Source organism: Quercus lobata, chromosome 3 (genome assembly GCF_001633185.2).
Source record: "Quercus lobata isolate SW786 chromosome 3, ValleyOak3.0 Primary Assembly, whole genome shotgun sequence".
In the NCBI taxonomy this organism is placed as follows: Eukaryota; Viridiplantae; Streptophyta; class Magnoliopsida; order Fagales; family Fagaceae; genus Quercus; species Quercus lobata.
The window spans coordinates 31,364,934-31,387,733 of record NC_044906.1 but is presented as its reverse complement, the minus strand read 5'-3'; the positions used below and the strand labels follow the sequence as shown (position 1 = coordinate 31,387,733).

The 22,800-nt window shown below is 34.5% G+C and overlaps 2 protein-coding genes across 3 annotated transcripts; one reads left to right on the top strand and one right to left on the bottom strand.

Annotated features, from left to right (window-relative positions):
• Window positions 1-579: 579 nt before the first annotated feature.
• Window positions 580-4,190, top strand: LOC115979170 (protein LIGHT-DEPENDENT SHORT HYPOCOTYLS 1-like). 2 transcript variants are annotated; one of them, XM_031101141.1, is made up of 2 exons: window positions 580-1,791; window positions 3,898-4,190. In XM_031101141.1, exon 1 carries the CDS (start codon window positions 1,157-1,159, stop codon window positions 1,757-1,759), a length of 603 nt encoding a protein of 200 aa, XP_030957001.1. In that variant the 5' UTR covers window positions 580-1,156; the 3' UTR covers window positions 1,760-1,791; window positions 3,898-4,190. The 2 variants fall into 2 exon arrangements, with proteins under 2 accessions (XP_030957001.1, XP_030957000.1); XM_031101140.1 differs by having other exon boundaries at window positions 581-1,791; window positions 3,894-4,190.
• A 17,380-nt stretch (window positions 4,191-21,570) lies between these two features.
• Window positions 21,571-22,284, bottom strand: LOC115980738. The gene has a single exon (XM_031102960.1). It carries the CDS (start codon window positions 22,282-22,284, stop codon window positions 21,571-21,573), a length of 714 nt encoding a protein of 237 aa, XP_030958820.1.
• Window positions 22,285-22,800: the final 516 nt, after the last annotated feature.

Here is a 22,800-nt window from a genome sequence, read left to right as displayed (position 1 = left end):
GCCTGTCCCATTGGGTTACTGGGCTGCCCACGGGCTTCAATATTACCGGGCCGGGCCGCCCATTAGCCTGGTGGGCTAGCGGGCTACTGGGTCAGTCCATGGGTCATGGGCTATTTGATGACCCTTATTTCAACCGAGTACATGTTATACACTTTGTTTAACATTTCGCACTACCATGAGTCCATTGATATCTCACCTAAGATAAAACTTGAGACCATGGTACACCATTTTGGATGAGAGTATAGAGGTAGTTGCTTTGAAGGTTCCTCCAAATGTTGCTATCAAAAAAAATTCACTCCTCTACCAATCCAAAATCCCAAATTCCCAAATCCCATCAATTCTCCAATTTAAACAGGAAAGTGCTCTCAAAGTAGTAAAAGACATTTGAGACATGGAAAAGAAAAAAAAGGAAAATATAAATGTTAGGGAAGTGTTTGCACGCGCCTAAGAAGTGTGTGATGACAACAATATGTCTGTCTTTCTTTGGTCACCATCATCTTTCTATTCACTGCTAAAGTTGTCCTATTATAACAAAACACTCTCATGTTATCTTTACTTCCTTATTTCAACCTCAAGCTCTTTACACAGTCTGAACCTCTTGACCCTCTAGACCACTTGATTCTCTTTCTATCTCTCTCACTCTCTCTCTCTGAGACCAGTATTAAACTCTCAGTTGCTTTCCCTTTTCCTGGAAAGAAAATCTAATGAGCTGCAGCCATTCTTAAAACGCTTTTCTCTTCAATAACTGCAGTCCTTAAAGATTTCTTGCTGACTCTTTGCTTAAACAAAAAAAGCCCAAAGACAAACATTTAAAGAGAAAGAATCTCTTATTCTCTTCCCATTTTACCATTATTTTCCACATAAACACCCCCTTTTTCTCTCTATCCCTTTCTCTCTGTTGCCATGCAAAATCTTAGCGTTTTTCCTCTTTTGGATACTGTAATCTTCCATTTCCCATCTAATCATTCACAGCTGTAAGAATCATACTCTTTTTCTCTCTCCGAAACCTGTTTTCAGTCTAAACTTGCGAAGGAAACCCTAAAATAGTAGTAGTAGAAGAACAAGAAGACCAACCACAAAATCTCAACTTTTCAAGATCCAAGCAAAATTCCTACGAAAGCAACAAAACCCAGAAGCAAAAACCTTTTCTTTCACCATGGATTTAGTTTCACAAGCAAACAATCCCAGCTACGAAAACCACCTCATACCCAACATAGCTACTAGCCCAACTACTCCCACCACTCCCACAACTCCATCCACTGCCACATCCTCATCACCGTCGTCTACTTCCAGTACTACTCCAAGCCGCTATGAGAACCAAAAGCGCCGAGACTGGAACACCTTTTGCCAGTACTTGAGGAACCACAGGCCTCCACTCTCACTCCCCATGTGCAGTGGTGCACATGTCCTTGAATTCCTTCGCTACTTAGACCAATTTGGCAAGACCAAAGTCCACAACCAGACTTGCCCTTTCTTTGGTCTCCCTAACCCTCCTGCTCCTTGTCCTTGCCCTCTAAGACAAGCTTGGGGAAGCCTTGATGCTCTTATTGGCCGCCTCCGTGCCGCGTATGAAGAACATGGTGGAAGACCAGAAGCAAACCCCTTTGGTGCAAGAGCTGTGAGGCTGTATTTGCGTGAGGTTCGTGATTTTCAGGCTAAAGCCAGAGGGGTCAGCTATGAGAAGAAGAGGAAAAGGCCTAAGCCAAAGATGAATACTTCAAATACTCCTCCTCCTGTTCCTCCTAATGCAAGTTCATAGAGAAAGAAAGAAAAAGAAAAATGAGTTATTGGGTATATCTTTCTTCTCCTACTTCAATTCTCTCTTAGATGGTTGTTTCTTTGTTTTTTTCTTGGTGGTTACTATGTGTCTGATCAGAACATGTTTTGGGAATATTTGCGGGTATACCCTTTGAAATTTCTCTAATATAGGAGTGGGAGAATAAGTACCAAGTAGTGGATTTTAGGAGGAGCAATTATGATGGTTGTGCTAGCTTGATAAATTTGTTCTAGTAGTGGATTTTGTATAAATATATGTTGTTAATGATTACTCCTCTATGTAATTTTAATTGGAAATGGGATATCGGCCATTTATTGAAGGGAAAGATGATTGCAGTTTGGAATGATGATATGTGGATATGTCTTCCATTATCTAAGCAATTCGTCTAGTGGGTCATTTTAAATTTAGACAGTTTGCACTATCATATGGTATGAAGATAAGGTATATGTTGCTGGTACTAGACAATGTGATCTCAATCCCGTCCATATTGGTTAATAGACGTGGAACTTGTTAGACAGTTATTCTCTCTCTCTCTGTCATGCAGAGAGAGAGAGGGGGAATTCGACTTTAATGACACCTCTGATGTGTATAGTATTTACCCAAATAAAAAAGCAAAAGTGTCCTAATGAAGGACAAAAGTATTGGAGAAGTGGAAAACTCACGAGCCTATAAACAGTGAGATCCGGTTAGGTAGTAGGTTAAAGATAATCTAATTAGATCTATAATCAAGCAAACAGACAAAAGCTAGATTATCTTTTCTATTAATAGATGCCAGCTAAAAATTCACACACATGTTGGATATGGTAGATAATAAAATAGATTTTGAGCCCATGGAAGAATGGAATATTGAGAATTCGAGAGGCTAGTTCCTCATCTACCTTACCTGGACAACAAACCCTTAAAACATGATTAAAAGTTGTTTTCTATGGTAGGCTGATGTTGATTGTCCTTTTGGGAATCTCATTCCTTGTCACCTTTGAAGGATACATTATTATATTTCCATTTTTAAAGCTTGATGAGGGAAGCACTCAAATCAATCTGACATGATTGAGTTAGGGAGGTAGATGGTTTATAACCTGTGGACACAAGTGATCATGCTATTTAACCTTCTTTTGTCTCAAGTGATTATTGTGTATACATAAATATTAATGCTACTCCAAAAACAAATGGTTTAGAGTTCACTTGTAACCATCTCGATTGGTTTACTTAGGTTTCATTAGATGTGTATTCAGAATTTGATCGAGAAACAAAAAGTAGAAGGGTGAGAAAAATTGAATGCATTTTTGTAATTTTCTTGTATCATCAAATTATCATATGATCATCATATAAATGTGGGTTCTTTTCCCTATTTAGTTTTTGCAAGAGACTATTTCTTATTGGAATCTGAAAAATATTAAGATTGACACACATGTTTTTTATGGTGATTTTGGGACATTCCTTGATATCTTGATTCATAACTGCCAGATAACTATCTCTCTCTCTCTCTTTGAAAGTTTGAGTTTGAGGTGAATGTTCAAACATCATAGGGATTGCAGTTTTGTATTTGAATCTAGTATATATGATCTATTAATCCTTAAATTGTTTTGAGTGGTCACTGGTCAATGTGATATGTTCATTGTTTTTCTTTTCCTTCTAGTTTCTTCTTTTTCCTCTTTATATATATATAAAATATAGGAATGGACTCAACTAAGTCTAAATGCTAATTATATTCAGTTGAATAGATGAATCTTGTGACATCATTCATATTTTTTTTTTGATGACTTTGGAGAAATTTTAAAATATTGTGATTGGAAATTGAAATGTAATATATTGCAATGATGTGTAATGTTGACTAGGTAGAGGGGATGGATGGTAAATTTTTCTTTTTCTCTGCCAAATTGGTGCATATTGTGGAAGTCAAAATGCTTTTGAAAGAAGAAATATGCTACCCAAGAGTTTTGCTTATTGTTGTAGTAGAGTTATCCCTGAATATATTTTCAATTTTCAAAATTATTTTCGTTCCTTTTCCCCTCTGCTTTTAGCAAACATCAAAGTCTATTTATAAATGATTCTCCTACAGTAGTGCTTTAAAAAGGAAGATTAAGTTATCAATGAATTACTTCATGTCTTTTCTTAGGTAGTACCTGGATGTGAATCATATGATGGCATTGTGACCAACTTCTCTTCAGCCTTTGGTGATGATCATGATCCTGCTTTGACTTATACCAAGCGCTATGGTATAAGCTTTTTCTTGTAATCACACTATTAGAATTACTGTGCATATATATGATAGAACTCAACCCTAAAACTGCATAGCATTACGAAGGACCTGATCACCAGAGCTTATTTCTCCAGTGTGCTTTGTGAGGAGAGTATGTCTTGTTCTATCATTTTCCAACATCTATATCAAGCTTATCTATTTAATTTTTAATTATCAGTATAATCTTTCTTCTTAATGGTTGCTTCTATAATCATGTACTGCAAGGATGCTACAGAATGGTTTTTTTTTTGATAATCAACTACAGAATTTTTTATAGGCACACATGCATTTCAACTAGAATAATTAGATTTAAACCCTGATAATAGTGTTGGCGGAAGACAAAGGGAGGAGATGGTAATTACCATATGTATGTGTTTTATAATAAAACTAAAATTTGTGTGTGCATGTGTTTTATGTATATATATTATAAAACCATAATAATAGTGGGTTCTGCCACCAGTACATTCATATATAATGAAATAATTTGATAACGTAACTTTCTTACATAATTTCATCTCCATACCACGAAAAGACATGTCAAACAGAAAATAGTTGGGGGAAAAAAAATTGTCACTGTTCTCTATTTTCATAAAAATTTAAAGTTGACACATAGGAAAGTAATACTATAAGAATTAAGCCCTAATATGAATATAAGGAAAACCCGATCTGACATTAGAGAGGCAATGCATGTAGAATTTATATAGTCTATCAATAAATATATGTTAAATAAGGTCTAACTAAAAAAGAAAAAGAAACCAGCTGAAAGTAAGTTCAAATCAAAACAGTTTAGAACTTTATTGGATTGGGATCTTCTCCATTTGTTCATGATGAATATAAAGATGTGCATGGTGTTACCTCATTAAATTTTGTACAACCAAATAAGATTATAACTAATTTTAACTAATATTATATTATATTAATTTTTATATTTGTGAATTATTAAATCTTCAGCGTATAATGAATTCTCTATATAAAAGAAATATTAGGAAAATTATTATTTACATGTAATAATTATTCAGTTATTTGATTGCCTTTTTGTTAGTGGAAATTGTTATTCCCTAGAAGAATATAAAAATTTTATCTCACCTTTTGTGTTTTACTCTATGCTCCATCTATCATGGTATGTTATGTGTTTGATTTTTTATTTTTATTTTTTTTCATTTTAAACTTTGGTTATTTTACAAGGAAAGTTAAACAAACACATAGTATATTATGATTGGTGAAGTATAAAATAAAATACAAAAAGTGGAACATGAAATTTGTATTGATGACAAGGGGTTATAATAGCTATTCTATATGGATGACAATAGGATAGGGTGGAGCTAGGGGATGGGTGCTTCACCCTCACCTCACATGGTTATTGTCTTGTCCTGCCACCACTTCAAATTTGTTGAAAATATTTAAAAATGGAGACATATGTAACTGAAAATTTATTAATATGTTATTTGTATAATTTTATAAATTATAAAGTTATTTTATTTTATTCTTTTTTATTAATAAATTGCTTACTTAGTGTCTTAAAAATAATTTTGATGATTATTTACAATGAAATAAGATGTCTCATTCCAAAAATGTTTTGAAGAAAAGGATCACACAATAATTATATAGTAGGAAGCAAGCTTTGTTATCAAATTCCTGAATACAAACCCTATTACTAATATTTATACATTCTAATAGAAATTTGTTGTATTATATTTTATTTAAATGGAAGAATAGATGGTTCCATATACTAATATAATCATGTTAAAATATCTACTAATAATTACAATAAATTTTATAATTTATATTGAGACAAAAAATTAAAAAAAAAAGTTTAAAAAAAAAAAAATGTTAAACTTTCACATGCATTGCAAGAGTTTACTAAAAGTTAACTGCTAGTTATATGTATTAAAACTTAGCACTCAAACGTTTAAGTTTCCATAACGTATCATGACATTAACAAGTATCACATTATATTATATATCACATAAAAATATACTAAAAATTTATTCATAAATAATATGATCTCTTCAAATAACTTGGGTAAATGGTACATGTTCCTTTACTACCATAACACTATTATGGTGGGTTCCCCCCCCCCCCCCCCCCAAATATTTTAGTAAAGTTCATCAATTAAAATTGTTTAAAATATACTGCTTTAAAAAATATGAAATTCTATTATTTAAATTGTCAATAAATATTAAAGAAAACTACTCCAATTGAAATTGTATTATCAAAACTTTCAAAAAAATTAATAGAAGTTTGACTATATTTTTCTTTATTATTATTATATTATTTTCTAATCCATGCATGGAACACATTAATATGAGAAAACTTATTAATTCCTTCTTGTTCTGACTGTAATGCCCAAATATTTCATAGTGGTTACCAAATCAAGGAATGTATCTCTTGCCCTAGCTTATGAGCCCTCCCTCCCATTGAAATGTGGATCCTACATGTGTGGGACCCAAAAGTCATTGAGAGGGAGGGTGCATAAGCCCGACACATATGAAAATTTCCCTACTAAATCAATACACTATATCCTTTTGTTCCAATTTTCAATTCTAATTTTATGTTCTAGTCATTTTAGCTTATGTTAGCTAGTTTCATATTTAATTTTTACTTGGTACATAATTTTTTGGTATTTTATACTATATTTTTTTAGGTTTTATGATTATAAATATATATATATATATATATATATATTGTTACTACAAGTGTGGGTGGGAGATTTGAACTTTGGTTCTTTCAAGTTACGACAATAAGATACATGACTGTAAAAATTGAAAAATCAAGTTCTTTGTTAATGATGATGGTAAGCTACAAGGATTAATTCTTTAGTGTTCTAGTAGCACAATAAATGTGCGCCCCCCCTAAAAATAATAGTAGCTAGATCACAATAATTAAATTCATGATAAGACTAAATAATTATGACACTAAATAATTCATGATAAGACTAAATTCATGATAAGACTATTCATGTGATGGTAGGGTATGTATTTCTTGAAGTACTAAATAATTACATTGCTACAAAAAGCTTATACTTTCTACGTCCCAAACTGTAAGTCATCTATTCTATTTTAGGATGTCCCAAAATGAAGTTCTCTTTGAAAAGTTAATAAATAAATTTTCTAACATACACTTCACTTTAAAAAGTTAATACCCCTCTTTCACATATTTTTTGTTTTTGGAGAAAAACAATACCCCTCTTTTATAAAAGTTTAAATTAAGGAAGATAGTATTAGAAACTTGTACATTTTTACTATATAATAATTGTGGGGTAATTTCCCGCACAAGCTGTTTGTCCGCTTTGGGGAGCCAAACTCGCACGGTTTTGTTCTACAAGCGACATGGGAAGACTTTGAGTGCAGTCCCACATCGGCAAGAGAAGCGCCCCACTCATGCCTTATAAGCGCTTGACACAAGCATGAATGTACCACTACTACACATGTGTGTAGTAATGGTAAAGGCGTGCCCTGCACAAGGGTAACAAAACCGTGCGGGTGTCGGGTCCAGGACATGGCCAAGCCAATCCCACCCCACCCCAAAGCAGATAATACTCTTGATGGGCACTGGCCTTAAAAGCGCCTTTTTTGTGGGGTAATTTCCCGCACAAGCTGTTTGTCCACTTTGGAGAGCCAAGCCCGCACGGTTTTGTTCTGCAAGCGACATGGGAAAACTTTGAGTGCAGTCCTACATCGGCAAGAGAAGTGCCCTACTCTTGGCACAAGCATGAGTGTACCACTACTGCACTCAAAGTCTTCCCATGTCGCTTGCAGAACAAAACCATGCGAGCTTGGCTCTCCAAAGCGGACAAACAGCTTGTGCGGGAAATTACCCCACAATAATAATAATAAAGGATATTTCCTTTTAAAAAAAATTGAATTTTTTAAAGAGGGAGTATTCTTTATTGATGGTGATGGTATGATTCATTTTTATTTCTAAATATTTATAAGGCATGTTAAGAATGTCTATTTTTTAATTTTGAAAACAAAATGGCGCATATAAATATCTATGCTATGTCTATTATACAGAAATAAAAATAATTTTAATATCCATGTAAAACATAGAGGGATCAAAGTTCTGTTCTAAACTAATTTGGAGGACTCTCTTTCAACCAATTATGTGGTAATTCATAAAATCATTTGTGTATGTTATTTAAATAAATCATAAACTTATTAAAAAAAAAAAGTCATATTAGTTCATAACCGGTCCCAAGCCCAAGTAAAGGAAGAGAGTTCTGATAAAATCAAACTCTTAGGCCTCTTATGCCAAGCTTCATGAAGGTACATATATTTTGTGCAATCCATGGATTGGCTTAGTTCTTGTTACACATAAAATAATTAATTAGATTTAACATGGACTGTACCTAAAAAAGTCTTAGATTATGTTCACAGCCGATAATCTAAACGAAGCTAGAATTTTGATCCAAAGTGGCAAGATTAATTTTGAAAAAAGAAAAAGAAAAGAAGAAGACATAAATAAGAAAATAAATAAATAAATGTAAATATAAATATAATTGTTCTAGAGAATGATATTATGAAGTTAACAAAGTTATTCTAATAGTAAGTTTCAATCACTTAGCATTAGCATATTCTTTGGTCCAATTTGGACTAAGGTGACATCATATTTTTCCAAATTGCCAATTAAAAGTTATGTTTGATTGTTTAGCAATGTCTTTGTTTAGACTTTAGATAAACCCTTAGAATTTGGTATTCGTCTCTGCAATTGTAATATGAATTCTTTTTTTTCATTAAACAAGGATTAGGACTCATTATTATGCTCAAATTTCTTCATAATCCAATCTAACTACAAAATATATTCATATAATTAAATGATAAAAAATAATCAATAAACCTTTAATAACAAATTAACTTAAGAGATCAATCTATATATGCCAAGAATCTTAGTAGTTCAATTGGTTGGCACATTTTAAATGTTTCCAATAAATACATACAAGGTTCAAATCTCTCATTCCAGTTATAACTATTGAATTATCTATACAAAAAAGTGCAATTTAAATAAGAAAATTTTACACAAAATTAAAAGTAAATTGAAAAAAAAAAATCATTGTAATGATTGGAACTTGGAAATATAACAATATACCTAAAAGGTTTTCGATATGGCTTAATTGTTTATATAAAATTACATAGCATCATCATCGATGGATTTTTGTTTTTAATTTAAGTTTAGAAATAAATCTAACGAGTGGAATCTTTTTCTGTCTCTAGGGGTAGTGGTGGCTAATAAGGCTCCTTGGGAGAGGGGGTGATTTTACTTTTCTGATGTTGAGGGGCCGAGGGGCAAGGCTAAAGGGTAGATGGGGTCCTTGGGTTTCTTACATGGGGTCAGGGCAATTGCGCCTGGCTTCACCTTTGAATTGAATGGTGTGAGTGACAAGATGATAGAAAGAGATGGAATAGAGTACCATTTTAGTTATACTCGATGGGATAGGCAATTAGAATCCAATTATTGATTTTGGCGGTGTTTGTTAGTTTTTAGACCCCAATTAATCAGGTTTTAAAGTCAAATTGTTACTTAGTCAAGCTATGAATGGTCCTTGGTTATGCAAAATTCCAAACAAATACCATATTGCACAATCAATAGAAAGAATAGAAAAAATAACATACAATATGGTAACTCAGAGAAAACCAATAGAGCAACAGTTTTAAAGTGAAAAAAACTGAGGAGGTTAAACCTAGCCTCCCTAAAGCAAAACAAATCCACTAATTAAATATAAATTTAGAAAATAGAATTAACAAATTCTAAATTGTTATCACCTAGTAGAACTTACTAGCATTACCCATGCTGCTTTGAGTCCATGGACTCCTTCAGTTATGGGGTTTGTTGCACACAAACCTCTGTCCACGACTTCAAGTACCCATTTGAAGATTCTTGTCTAGTATTGATTTTTTTGGCATATGAAACAACTTCAATAGCATTGGAACTGAATATGCTTCACTTTAACTGGTATAGGCTTTTAAGAGCAGGAAGCGCACTACCTTTAGATTTACAATTAGTAGAGTTCCAAAAGTCTTTTGCATGTATACTAGAGTTACACACACACACATCTTAGGCTTGTACGTACGAAACTCTAGTTTCTTGATTGGCTGAATAGGCCCATTTTACGTTTTAAGTTTACTGCTATTTGATCAATCCAAAATATAATCAATCAATCAAGAACTTAACATTTCGATTGATCGACAAGCTATCAAAAGTTGTCGAAAGGCTAAAACTTGAAAATTGAAATGTAGAACTTATGTAGTTGACTTGGACCTCAAAAATATACTTCTAAGACTAATACAAAATAACTTTTGATTATAGTTCGCCAACCTAAGACCTAGACTTGACAATTTTCTCCTTTGCCAATATGTGACAAAACTCATTTAAAAGCAATAAATCCCAATTACAATTAGATAACCCAAACACATTACAAATCCCAACTGTCAGTTTTTAGACCCTTTAAACAATTGATTAAACCTAGGTAATTAGCCAAGTTGTTACTTAGTCCAATTAAATAAGTCTAGGTTATCACAATATAAAAGATCAAATCATGCAAAACAGCGGAAAATAAATAAGACAATGATATGATCACCCAGGAAACCAAACTGGTAAAAACCTGGGGAGGATTTGACCTAGCTATCCTCAAGGTAAACTTGAATCCACTATCTTGAAAGAATCGAAGTTCATACAATAAGACTTACAAGCCCCCACGCTCGACTTCTTATTGCTACCAACCAGTAGAACTTACTGACATGACCACGTGCAAGCTCCGAATTCACGGACTCCTTCTTTCTTGGATTCACCACCAGATACAAGCACACCCGCTTGTGTATTCTTTAAGTTTTAATGGCAGCGGCTGAATTGATCATTAAGGCGTAGATAAATCTTCTCTTTGAAAACCCTAAGTTTGTGTAAAGGAAAGCTCCTCTAGATCTCACAAGAGATTTACACAAACCGTAAATATGAGCAACAATACAACTCTCAAGCAACCAAGACTTTAGAGAGGTTTGGGTACAAAAACCTAAAAACCAATAGAGGCACAAGAGGCACTCTAATCTCTCTAAAACGGCACTCAAAAACATTTTAGGGTTTCCCTTATATATAGGAGTGTTTTACTTGAACCCTAATACGTTTAAGTAGAGTTTGGACTGATCGATCGAGTCTAATTTTCGATCGATCGAGCCTTGCAGATTTAGTTCAATAAATTCTGCAATCACTCGATTCCAATTTTACAAATAAACATACTTTGAACAAGCCTAAACCTAGACTCTATGTTTTGATCATGGTTTACCAACATAAAACAAATTGAAGTTCTAATACATTAGTTCCTAATTTCTTAGAACCTAACACCAACTACAAACACATAACCTAGATGATGCTAGAAGAAGGCATCTTGTTTTGATTAAAATGTATCTGTCTTTCCTAAAATACTCAAAAGAGCACATTAATATATGGGTGGAAATTAAAGATAAATAGAAATATCACAATGCTATAAAACATATAAACAATGAATGTTTTTTTTAAGAAAGATATAAGCAATGAATATAAAGCATGTGAGAATTGAGATAGCTCGATGCCAATTATATGTAAAGAGGTCCAAACAGAACAAAAACTATATCAAACCAAACAAAATGGGGCACAAATTACATGAACTAATATTTTCCTCTCTTTTTTTCACTAATCAATGAGTAAAGCAGTTAATGACCAAAATAGGTTGGTACACCAAATGAATGACAACTCACGTAAATGTGTGGCCCTTGCTTTCCAATTTCCATAACTCGTAATAAAATATTTAGAACTTCAACCAGACCTCTTAATTAATAAGGGTTTGAAATTTCTTGAATCAGTAGGAATTAGGATGGATTTTCCTTCTCAAAAGAAAAAAAAAAAAGCTTAGGATGGATTTGAGACTTCGAGTCCAAATTTTAAAATTTTAGATTTTAAATGTTCAATTTTATGTTAACATAATTGAATTTGAAGATAAGCGGATGAGTTTGGAATGATTTAATGAGTTGTGCGAGTAAAATATGTTATTGCTCTTATGAATTGTCATATAATAAGCTAAAGAAAAAAAATGAAATTCAAGGTGTTTGAGGATTTTTCTCTTTTTAAAAACTTGTTTTATAGATGAGAAAAATAATTTTTTTTTTTGGTTTTGAAATGAAAAATTAATTTAGAAGGTGAAAAATACAAAAACAAATTTTAGAAAAAAAAAATTGCATTGAGAATTAGCTATTCCTAGAGTACTAAACTCAAAAAGTCATGTGATAAAGATAATTTTGTATTAACTAGCTCATTTCTAGAGACAAGTCATGTTAAATGACCTAAGCCTCACACAGCAAATCGCATTTAGTGTTATTAGGTCATATTAGTGTCACGTTGATCCAAAGTTTACTTTTTCTAAATAACACAAAATACTCATGCATTTTGAGAGAGATCGAGAGGGGGGGGGGGGGGGGGTAGAGAGATAATCTATATAATATATATATAATATACATACATATATATTAGGTCATATTAGTGTCGTGTTGATCCAAAGTTTACTTTTCTAAATAACACAAAATACTCACGCATTTTGAGAGAGAAGGAAGGGGGGGGGGGGAGAGATAATCTATATATATATATATATATATAAGGGCAAGACTTAAGTACAGTACTTAGGTGTTGTTTCTTAAGTTCCCCTCTTAAAATTCTGCCATGTGGATTTTTTGTCATAGAATGGAAATGTATTTTTTAGTTAAGTAGCCACATGGTTGAATTTTAAGAAGGGAACTTAAGGAATAGCATCTAAAGTACTATACCTAAGTTTTATCCTATATATAAAAGTTGAAGCGTAGTATTTATTATTATTATGCTCCAGTTGAGCCACATCATCGACCATGTCACCTTTTTTTTTCTTCCATTTTTAAAACAATATTCATATATAAATAAATAGTGCAACTTTACACATTCTATAACTCATTAAATCCAATTCACTATGAACAATCTTATACATTCTTTAACTCATTAAATCCAACTCACCATTAATTTTGCTTTCTTCCAATTCTCAACTCTTCATTTTCCCCTTCAAAATTGTTTCACTCTTTTGAAGTTCAAACCCTTCAGTTGCCACTCCCATGATTAAGTATGTTATTTTTAACACTATAAATTTTCAGTTGCTCTCTCTACCTCCACCTCTGCAAAAGTTGCCAAAGTTATTAGATTTGGAAAGTCCCTTTAAGGTGTGTTTATTCCCTTCTTATTTTTTCTTTTCCCCCAACTTCAATTTTTCCATTGGATTTCTAAAGTTTGTGGATGATATGCTTTTTTTAAGCTGCCGACAATGTGATCACTTTGGGGCTATGAGTGGCTAGGATTGGTTTGTCAATTATTAGAAGGGTTTTCAAGAATTAGAAATCTCTACAACAATTTCTTACTTTATATTCATGTTGTACAATTTTTATTTTATATTTGTGTTTTACCTGTTCAATTTGTTCATCTTTGACATTTTAGTTTTCTTACATTTGAAATTTTTTTAACCCTATGTAAAAAAAAGAAGAAAAGAAAACCAAAGTTTAAAGTATTTACCTCTGTTAGTTTTGAAACAATAATAGAGCATATGCTGTAATTACACTTCAATTACTGCTTTCATATTTTTTAACTCAATGGTTTGGCTCAATCATATGTCTACAGTTAGGGTCGACATTGGGTCACACATGCCTCACATATTTTTGAAAGGAGAGGGTAATCCTTCCTTATGCATAAACTCCTAATTGTCCCCATTTGTAAAATCTCAACTCAAAAGAGCCTATAAATTCTTTGATTTGAAATATAAAACTTATTCTAACCTAATTTAAGTGTATATGTATATGAAACTCATCCTGTGAATTTAAGCTTCGACCTTTACCCCCGCCCCTCACCTCACAAGATTTATAATTGTAAAGTGACTATCATACTAAAAGTGCATAGTGGTAAGAGCCTATAAATCAATTCTATGTTTTTGGTCATAAGATTTTAAGAGTTGGCCCGTAAGCTAAATTATCATCATTATTGGTTCAACTAAGAGACTTAAGAATGCAAGTATTAGTTTCAACTAATTTTTATTGACAATGCATTTTTCCATCTCATAAGAGACTTAAAAAAAGAAAATATTTAGTAAGAGTTTTATAGTTCAATTGATATGGTGTTTTTAATGAAAACCTCTATGATTCAAATCTCTTTTCCCTAAATTATTTAATTATAAATTAAAAAAAATTCAAATACTTATTTCTTTGGAACAATATAGATTACGTGTGAGAAAATATATTACCTCATATTGTGTATTGCACAAATACAATGGGTTTCTAATGGACCAAAAAAGAAAAAAAAATGTGAAAGGGGTAATTTCTTAAACACATCCTAGAGTTTTGCATCAATTTCAAATTAAATTATGAAGTTTCAATTGCATTAAAGCCTACCATATGGTTTCAAAAATCATTATGATCTTGACAAATAATTAATGAGTCTCTATCACTTTTTATTTTTATTTAAAAAAAAAAAAGAGTCTCTATCACTTAAAATAGGGAATGTCTAAATAAGTTTCACTTAATATCTATATAACTACCAAGAACTCCATCTATATAATTACAAATGTACCTTGTAATTTAACATTCACAAGAATTATTATATATAGATTAATGTAATAAACGTTTTTATTGCTGCCCCATGTAGGCGAGTTGATACCTGGGCTATACAGAGATCGATTACTCGGGGGTTCAAGCCCCCCCCCCCCCCCCCCGCATTTACCTAGCCAAAAAAAAAAAAAAAAAAAATGTAATAAACGTTTTTCATATATTTCTTGATGTAATTCAGAGTATAGATAACATCATTATAACATTAGAAAAAAATCAAGATCCGTATGTCATATGTCATGTAAGATATGCGAATTTTATGATTATTATAGCGAAATTTAGAACTCTAATGTAAATCCATTCAAATTAAAAACATATAATTATCAAATCAAATGCCAAAAAAGTTTTCCTTCCACCAAATTCTCTGTTGTTATACTTTTACATGATTGGATTGAATTAGACCTAATAGATCTATAAGAATTGAGGAAAGGAAACCAAACCATCCCCGAATCACAAACAAATAATAATAAAATAATAATGAAACAATTATTTACCCCACCTACTTCCCTAAAACAAGGGGAAAAAAATTAGGAAAAAAAAAAGTGAAAAAGAAAAATTCAGACACACACCTAAAATCCTTTGGTCTTTTGTTCGTCACACATACAAAAAGCTGCCTTGGCTCAATAATCTATGCACAAAGACCGTACAAAGATCCCGCAATCTACGGTCAAACACGATGGGACAATCTAGTGGTGCTGACACGTGCACCTCCCAAGAGACCCCACATGAGCGTGCTCCCACGTGGACACATGTACTACTTGTCGGTAATAGATTAACCTCCCCCATTTGGTACCGAAACAATAAAAAATAGTACGACGTGGAGGCATCGGAATGGTGAATATGGTTGTCCTATATAGACCTGTCCGTACATGAACTGTGGTGAGCGTGTGCATTGGTTGTGCTAGTTTTTGCCATCTTTGGGAGTCGCTGTATTTGCTATTTATGGAGGAGAGACTTTAGGATTAAGATGGATGATGAGATGAGATCAGAATTTTGTATTTCCCAAGCATAGATTAGATCCATTTTTAGATTTACAATGTGTAGTGTAGGGGACCAGTCCACTCTCACTTCCCTCTATACCCTACTATTTGTCATCTCTTCATAATTTAATTGTTTGGTTTGAAATTCAAGAAATGGGTTATCACAATTTTTTTTTTTTCCATTTTAAGACTACTTAGGAAACTTCCACTTATGGTAACAACAATCTCTCCAGTGTTTGTATTATATCATCATAGAATGAGAGAGAGAGAGAGAGAACAATGTGTTGATAAGGAAATCACATATGGATTCCCAAGAATACTCTCTTATTTGAACAAGACTTAAAATGTGAAACATGACCTACTTATTACTATGTCTATGACCAGCTAGCGAAATTGATCAAAGGTGTTCCAGAGAATAAGTTAGACAACAATGACTAGGAGAGATTTTGACAAAATAAGGGAATGTGTTTGCATACTTTTGTCTTGAACTCCATGTGAAGCTCTCTTTAGTCTTTAAGGCTAAATTTGGAATTTCACCTTCTCCTGAAATTGGGGATCAGACCAATTGCCTCATTCCTTTCTGAAGGCCTAAAGTAAGTTGGGTGAAGAACAATACCCCTTAATTTTCTTTACTAAAGAATTAAATATGTGTCAAGTAATATTAAATGTGATTGATGGTAGTTGGTGTGTGTTTGTATTTTCAAAGAGTCTATCGATGACCACATTCTCTACTGGTCTTGTGAGATTTACTTGGCTGGCCTCCATGGTGGAAGACACTTACCAATATTCAATCTTCTTGTGCATACATATGGTTGTATTGCTTGTAATCGTCAAGAAGTAGGTTAGAGGTACTGAGGATCATATGCTCTTTTGTATGATAAGGGGCTTTCTTTGTCCATTGGCCTGTCATGGCTTGAGCCATTTCCTAGAGGCTTAAAAATGGGGGGAAAAAAAAAAGCATCCAGTAAGATATTTGTTTTAAAGTAAGCATATATAATTATTAAAAATTTTGCATTCTATCTCGATTAATATTGGTTGATCGAAGAAGTCATTTGATCTTCACATAATTAATATCAATATGACATTCATTCTTAATCCATCTCTTAGCTCACTGGGCGGCCTTTTGGAATCGATTTGTGTCCGTTCCCATCTCTTGTCCTTAGGTTTTTTTTGGAGCCTCGGAGAGAGATGTGCATGGGCCCAAAACAGACCTTTTGTAGCTGGTTTCGTTGCATTTTTGTGCAATAAAAGATGCTTATTCTGATGGAAAAAAAAAAAAAAAAACAGAAATCCTAAGCTAAGCTTAGTCATTTTCTAAACAAATCCCATCAATATTTAATGACAAATGTTGTTTTATTGGATATGAGTTTCAAATATGCCTTTTAAGGACCTTTCTTTTTCTGCTGAAATAAGAATTGTATTACAGGAACTAAATCATCAGTTTATCTTTGTCTGTGGAATAAGGAATATCATGCCGCTTTAGTTGAAGTTCTTATAAAAGCATTACATGATGAGATTTTTTTTTTGAGAGCATGAAAGTTTCATTTATTCTTTTTCCTATTAATTAACAGTCGCCTTTAAAGCTCCAATTAATGAATACTATGGATATGGAAGAAAGTTTAGGTAGCATTATTAACAGCATTTAAGTTTTTTTTTTTTTTGGATAAGAACAGCATTTAAGGTTAAGGTTAAGATTACTGCCATTGAAATGACATGGCCAAAGAAAAATGGAAAGCAAATTACAAGAAAAAAAATATTTATTTATTTATTTGCTAGATTCTCGGTTATAGTTAACTTAGTGAGGGTTTGGATCCATGTTTGCCTTTTCACGTTTTTCAATATTTTTTTTTTAAATTTTCTCGTGCGTGAATAGTAACATCATATGAATTCACTGTGTAGGAGACAAAGTGCACTATTCACGCACTGTTTACGTACTATTCACGGGTCCCACGATACTATTCACATATTTAAAAATTATTTTGCTACAATGTTTTTCAATTTTCAGTTTCAGCAAAAATAAGTTGTATTCAAATGGATCCTTAATCGAAATTGCTGGGTTTTTTAAAACACCAGTTTTAAAATAAAAGCTGATGCTATATTCTCTTCAAAAAAAAAAAAAAAAAAAAAAAACTGATGAAGTAATGTATATAACTGAGAATATTCTCATTAGAAAGAAAAAAAAAAAAAATTGGTGCATTAGTTGTGATTGGTCCAATATTTATAAGCATGTTCCATTTACGATATCCTTGAAGAATGAAGAGTAACAGATCTGCTCGGTTGCCAATTAAAGTGTTAAACAGATTTTTTGGAAGGTGGACTTTGAATATTGGTTCGAAAACCATTCTAACAAATGATTGGTCCTTAAGTACCTTTGGAGTTGCTTACATATTCTTTGTTGAGGTTGAAATTTCTTTTAACCTGGGTAGTGTTCGAGGCTTGTTTAGACAATAAAATATTGAACACCTCACCATCTTGGCATGGGCCTATTGTATAATGTGACCCAATGTCGACCCAAACTGTAGACATATGATTGAGCCTAACCCTAACTCTATAAGTTGTCCTTGTTCCTTGAATTAAATAATTAGCTCATCTGTAAATTTAAGGTAAAATCAACAATACAATAATCTTATTAGTGGGTGATACAGGAAAATAAGATGAAATCTAAGAAACAAATTTCAAGGATTAACGTACACAGGATCAAGAATCAAGGACTATGAATCAAAGATACCATATCTTATTTTTTGCCCTTGTAAAAAGGGTCACACCCACATATTTTTTTATGATGAGAAATCTGGAATTTCATTAAGAGGGCGTTTGGGCTCCGCGTCTGTGCGTCCGCGTTTTCTCCAGTTCACGTTTTCTCTTTTTTTTTTTTTTTTTTTTTTTTTTTTTTGGCCCGCATTTGTTGACTTTGGGAGACAAATTTTACTGTTATGAACAGTGAATGTACTGTTTATGCACTGTGCTGACACTGTTCACGTATTAAAAAATATTAAAAATGGGTCACACGGTACTATTTACACATTTAAAAATTATTTTGCTACAGTGTTTTCAGTTTTCAGTTTTCAGTTTCAGCAACAATAAGCTCAATCCAAACGGACCCTAAGAGAAAATGGAGTACAACAGTAAGCACATGGACTACAAATTACAAGACATGTTAACATTTCGCTCTGTCAGCTAAAAGGAGATGTTGTAGTATTGCTGGCTCTACACCATCCCATAACTGAGATTCTGCAAAACTCTTTGCTAACTGTGCCAGCTCATGCGCCACACTGTTGTAGTCCCTTTTCAAGTGCTGCACCTTCCAGCTACTAAAGGATTCTAACAGGACAAGAACTCCTTGAATAATTATACCAACTTCTCCATGGCTTGACCGTGTGCTGATTGCTTGAGCCACAGCTAAAGAGTCTGTCTCAAGTATGATCTGGTGTAGTCCTCTTTCACTGGCTAATAGGACACCCTCTTCCACTGCTAAAGCTTCAGTAATTTCTGCCTCATATGATCCAGCCAAAACCTTGCTTTTTGCCACCAAGACTGTACCTCTGCAGTCACAGATTACCACTCCCACACCAGATAAGCCTCCCACACTTGTTGCTCCATCTACATTTATTTTGTAGACTTTAAGGGGAGGTGCAGCCCAACCAACTTCAGGGGGTTGTTTCCTTAGTTGACATACTGTCATTGCTCCCTTGTAGTCTCCATGGATTCGTCGGCCATACCCCCAAACTTGGGCTGGTGTTTCCCATTGGGATTCATGGACCACCCGATTACGATTATACCATATAGACCACGCCGTGGCATAGAGAATTTCGAGGTCCCGGGGGGGGGGGTACTTGCATTCATAATCAACATAGCAACATCCACCAAGTCTTTTTTTTTTTTTGCTAGTAATTGTATTGGGCAAGTATTCCAGCTCCACCATACATCCCAAAGTTTAGTGCAGTACAATAGGGCATGACTAGTACTCTCAATCTCCTTTTCACATAGAGGGCACTTTGTTTCAATGTTCACCCTTCTCCTCCCCAGGTTTAGTCGAGTTGGTAGTCCCTCCATGCAAGCTCTCCATGCGAATATTCGGATCTTGGCAGGGAGTTTTAGCTGCCATATTTTCTTCCATAAAGGGGTTCTATAATCCCTAGATGAGCTTTCCCTAACCTCCACCTCTTCCACCACCGTCATAGCTACATAGTAGGCACTTTTGACTGAAAAAATGCCTTTTTTGTTGCCCACCCAGATTATCTTGTCCTCTGGCAGAGTATAGCTAAGTGAAATATTGAGAATGACATCCACCTCAAAAGGTAAAAAATACCTTCTGAGTTTGTCCACCTTTCAACGCCTTGTGTCCATATCAATCAGGGATGAGACCATAGGAAAGTCCTCAATATCCACCTGGGGAGAGCAAACTTTATACGTGGTTGGAGTGGGCAGCCATTTGTCCTCCCATATATGTATCGTCCTTCTATTCCCTACCCTCCATCTTGTCCCTTTTCTAATGACTTCCAAGCTTTTATAAATACTTCGCCAAGCGTATGAAGGGTTGTGTCCAAGTTTTGCCTCCATAATGTCATCATAGGGGAAATATCTAGATTTGTACATACGTGCCACAAGGCTGTTTGGATTATTCAGGATACGCCACGCCTGTTTTGACAACATTGCTAGATTGAAAGCATGGAAATTACGGAAACCCATGCCTCCTTGTGCCTTTGACGTGCACATTTTCCTCCAGCCAATCCAAGCCATCTTTGATTCCTGATCTTTCTAACCCCACCAAAAGTTCCGCTCCATTCTTTCCAAATCTTCACATAGACCCTTTGGTAGAAGAAAACAGCTCATAGTATATGTAGGTATCGCTTGCGTGACCGCCTTGATTAGAATTTCCTTTCCCCCCATCGACAACATTTTTTCCTTCCACCCTGAGAGTTTTCTTTCAACTCTCTCTTTTATTTCTGCAAAAACTTGGTTTTTGGACTTACCTATTACCGCCGGGAGACCAAGATATTTACCTTGTCTTGAGTCTTGCATGGGCCCAAGGATGTCAAAAACTTCCTGCCTAAGCTCAAGAGCTGTATTATGGCTGAAGGTAACAGAGGACTTATCCGTATTAATTTTTTGCCCTGAAGCTAGCTCATAGAGATTAAAGATTTCCACCATTTTGGTACATTCCTGCCCCTCTGCCTTGCAAAACACAAGGCTATCATCCGCAAAGAGCAGATGGGTAACCTTTGGGCAACCCCTACAAACAGATATCCCAGTGAGGCTTCGTTTGTTATTTGCATCAATAATGAGGGCAGAGAAAGCTTCCGTACACAGCAGAAAAAGATAGGAAGACAGCGGGTCTCCTTGCTGAAGTCCTCTAGTTGGATTGATAGTTCCGTGAGCCTCCCCATTAATTAGGATTTAGTAAGTGACAGTTGTGATGCATTTCAGAATCCAGCCAACCCATTTGTCATGAAATCTGAACCTCCTCATCACCTTCTCAACAAACCCCCATTCAACTCGATCATAAACTTTGCTCATGTCGAGTTTAACCGCCATGAAGCAATCCAACCCACTCTTTTTGTGGTCCAAGTAGTGCATTAGTTCAAAAGCTACAAGCACATTATCGGTTATTAGTCTCTCGGGTAAGAAGGCACTTTGATTTTCCGAGATTATCTATGGAAGAATTGCCTTAAGGCGATTTGCAAGGACCTTGGACACTAGCTTGTAACACACATTGCTTAGGCTAATAGGACGAAAGTCCTTCATTCTGTTGGGGTTTTTCACTTTCGGCACCAAAAAAATGTTAGTACTATTAATATCAGACAAAGGAGCATCAGAATTTAGTACATTAAGCACCATGTTAGTAACACTTGGTCCAACTATTTCCCAGTACTTTTGGTAAAAAATTGCTGACATACCGTCTGGGCCTGGCACTTTCGTTGGGTGCATCTGGTAAAGGGCTGTTCAGACTTCTTCACTAGTAAAGTCTCTGGTGAGCTCTGCATTCATTTCCCCTGTTACTTTGACCGGAATCATGTTCGTCACTTCATCAATTCTAGTAGGGTGGGAGCTTGTATATATGCCTTCAAAGTACGCCATTACTGTATTGGCGATGCTTTCTTTACTCTCACACCAAGCCCCATTCTCACTCCATATTCCAGAGATTGTGTTCTTTTTTCTACGCTCTGATGCCCGATGGTGAAAATACTTGGTGTTGCGGTCCCTTTCCCCTAACCATTGCACCCTTGACCTTTGTTGCCACCACATTTCTTCCTCATCCAGCAGGTTATTTATTTCTCTTCTTAGCCTGTTTATCTCAGGTCCATTATGCCCTTCACTGTCACCCTTGATCAAATCACTTATTGCCCTTTTTTTCTCCTGTATCTTATTTGGAATCTGCCCAAATGCAGCTGTGCTCCAATTTGAGAGGGCTTCTGCACATTGTTTGAGTCCTGTACTAAGCCCATTCGGACTGCCCAGGTTTGTTCCTCCATCCCAAACTTCCTTGATTAACTCCTTACAATCCTCCCGTCTAGTCCATATGGCTTCAAAATGAAATCTGCACTTCCTTCGTTCCTTCAACACTTTCGCATCAGCTAACAAAATGGGGAAATGATCAGAAGTTGTGTCCATCAGGTGCTGTACCTTGATGTTCTGAAAGTGATCCAGCCAGTCCATTGTTGCAAGGGCTCTATCTAGCCTCAAGTACACCCTATTTTCCCCTTCCTATTGATTGCACCATGTATCATCAGGCCCATGGTACCCCATATCCTTGAAGCCACATTTGTCAACGATATTTCGGAACGCTTCAATTTGCTGGTGGGGTCTGGGGGGGCCTCCTAATTTTTCCTCCCTTTTAAGAATCTCATTAAAATCACCAAGGCATAACCACGACAATTGATACTGTCGATTGAGTGTGTTAAGAAAGCTCCAGGATTTCTTTCTACAATGAGTCTTTGGGTGCCCATAAAAACTAGTTATCCTCCATTTAAATCCAGTTTCTTCCTCAACAATCACAGCATCAATATGGTGTCTGGAATAGCTTTATACTTCTAAATTAACTTCTTTTTTCCAAAACATTGCTAAGCCCCCTCCCTTCCCTTTTTGTTGGACATAAAAACCATTTACATAACCTATCTTACCTTTCACTTTCTTCATACCTGCAATCTTTCTCTTAGTCTCCAACAAGAAGAC

What these genes read in the sequence shown, in the direction of transcription:
- LOC115980738 (XM_031102960.1), bottom strand. Translation starts at nt 22,284, where the DNA reads ATGGACTGGCTGGATCACTTTCAGAACATCAAGGTACAGCACCTGATG.
- LOC115979170 (XM_031101141.1), top strand. Translation starts at nt 1,157, where the DNA reads ATGGATTTAGTTTCACAAGCAAACAATCCCAGCTACGAAAACCACCTC.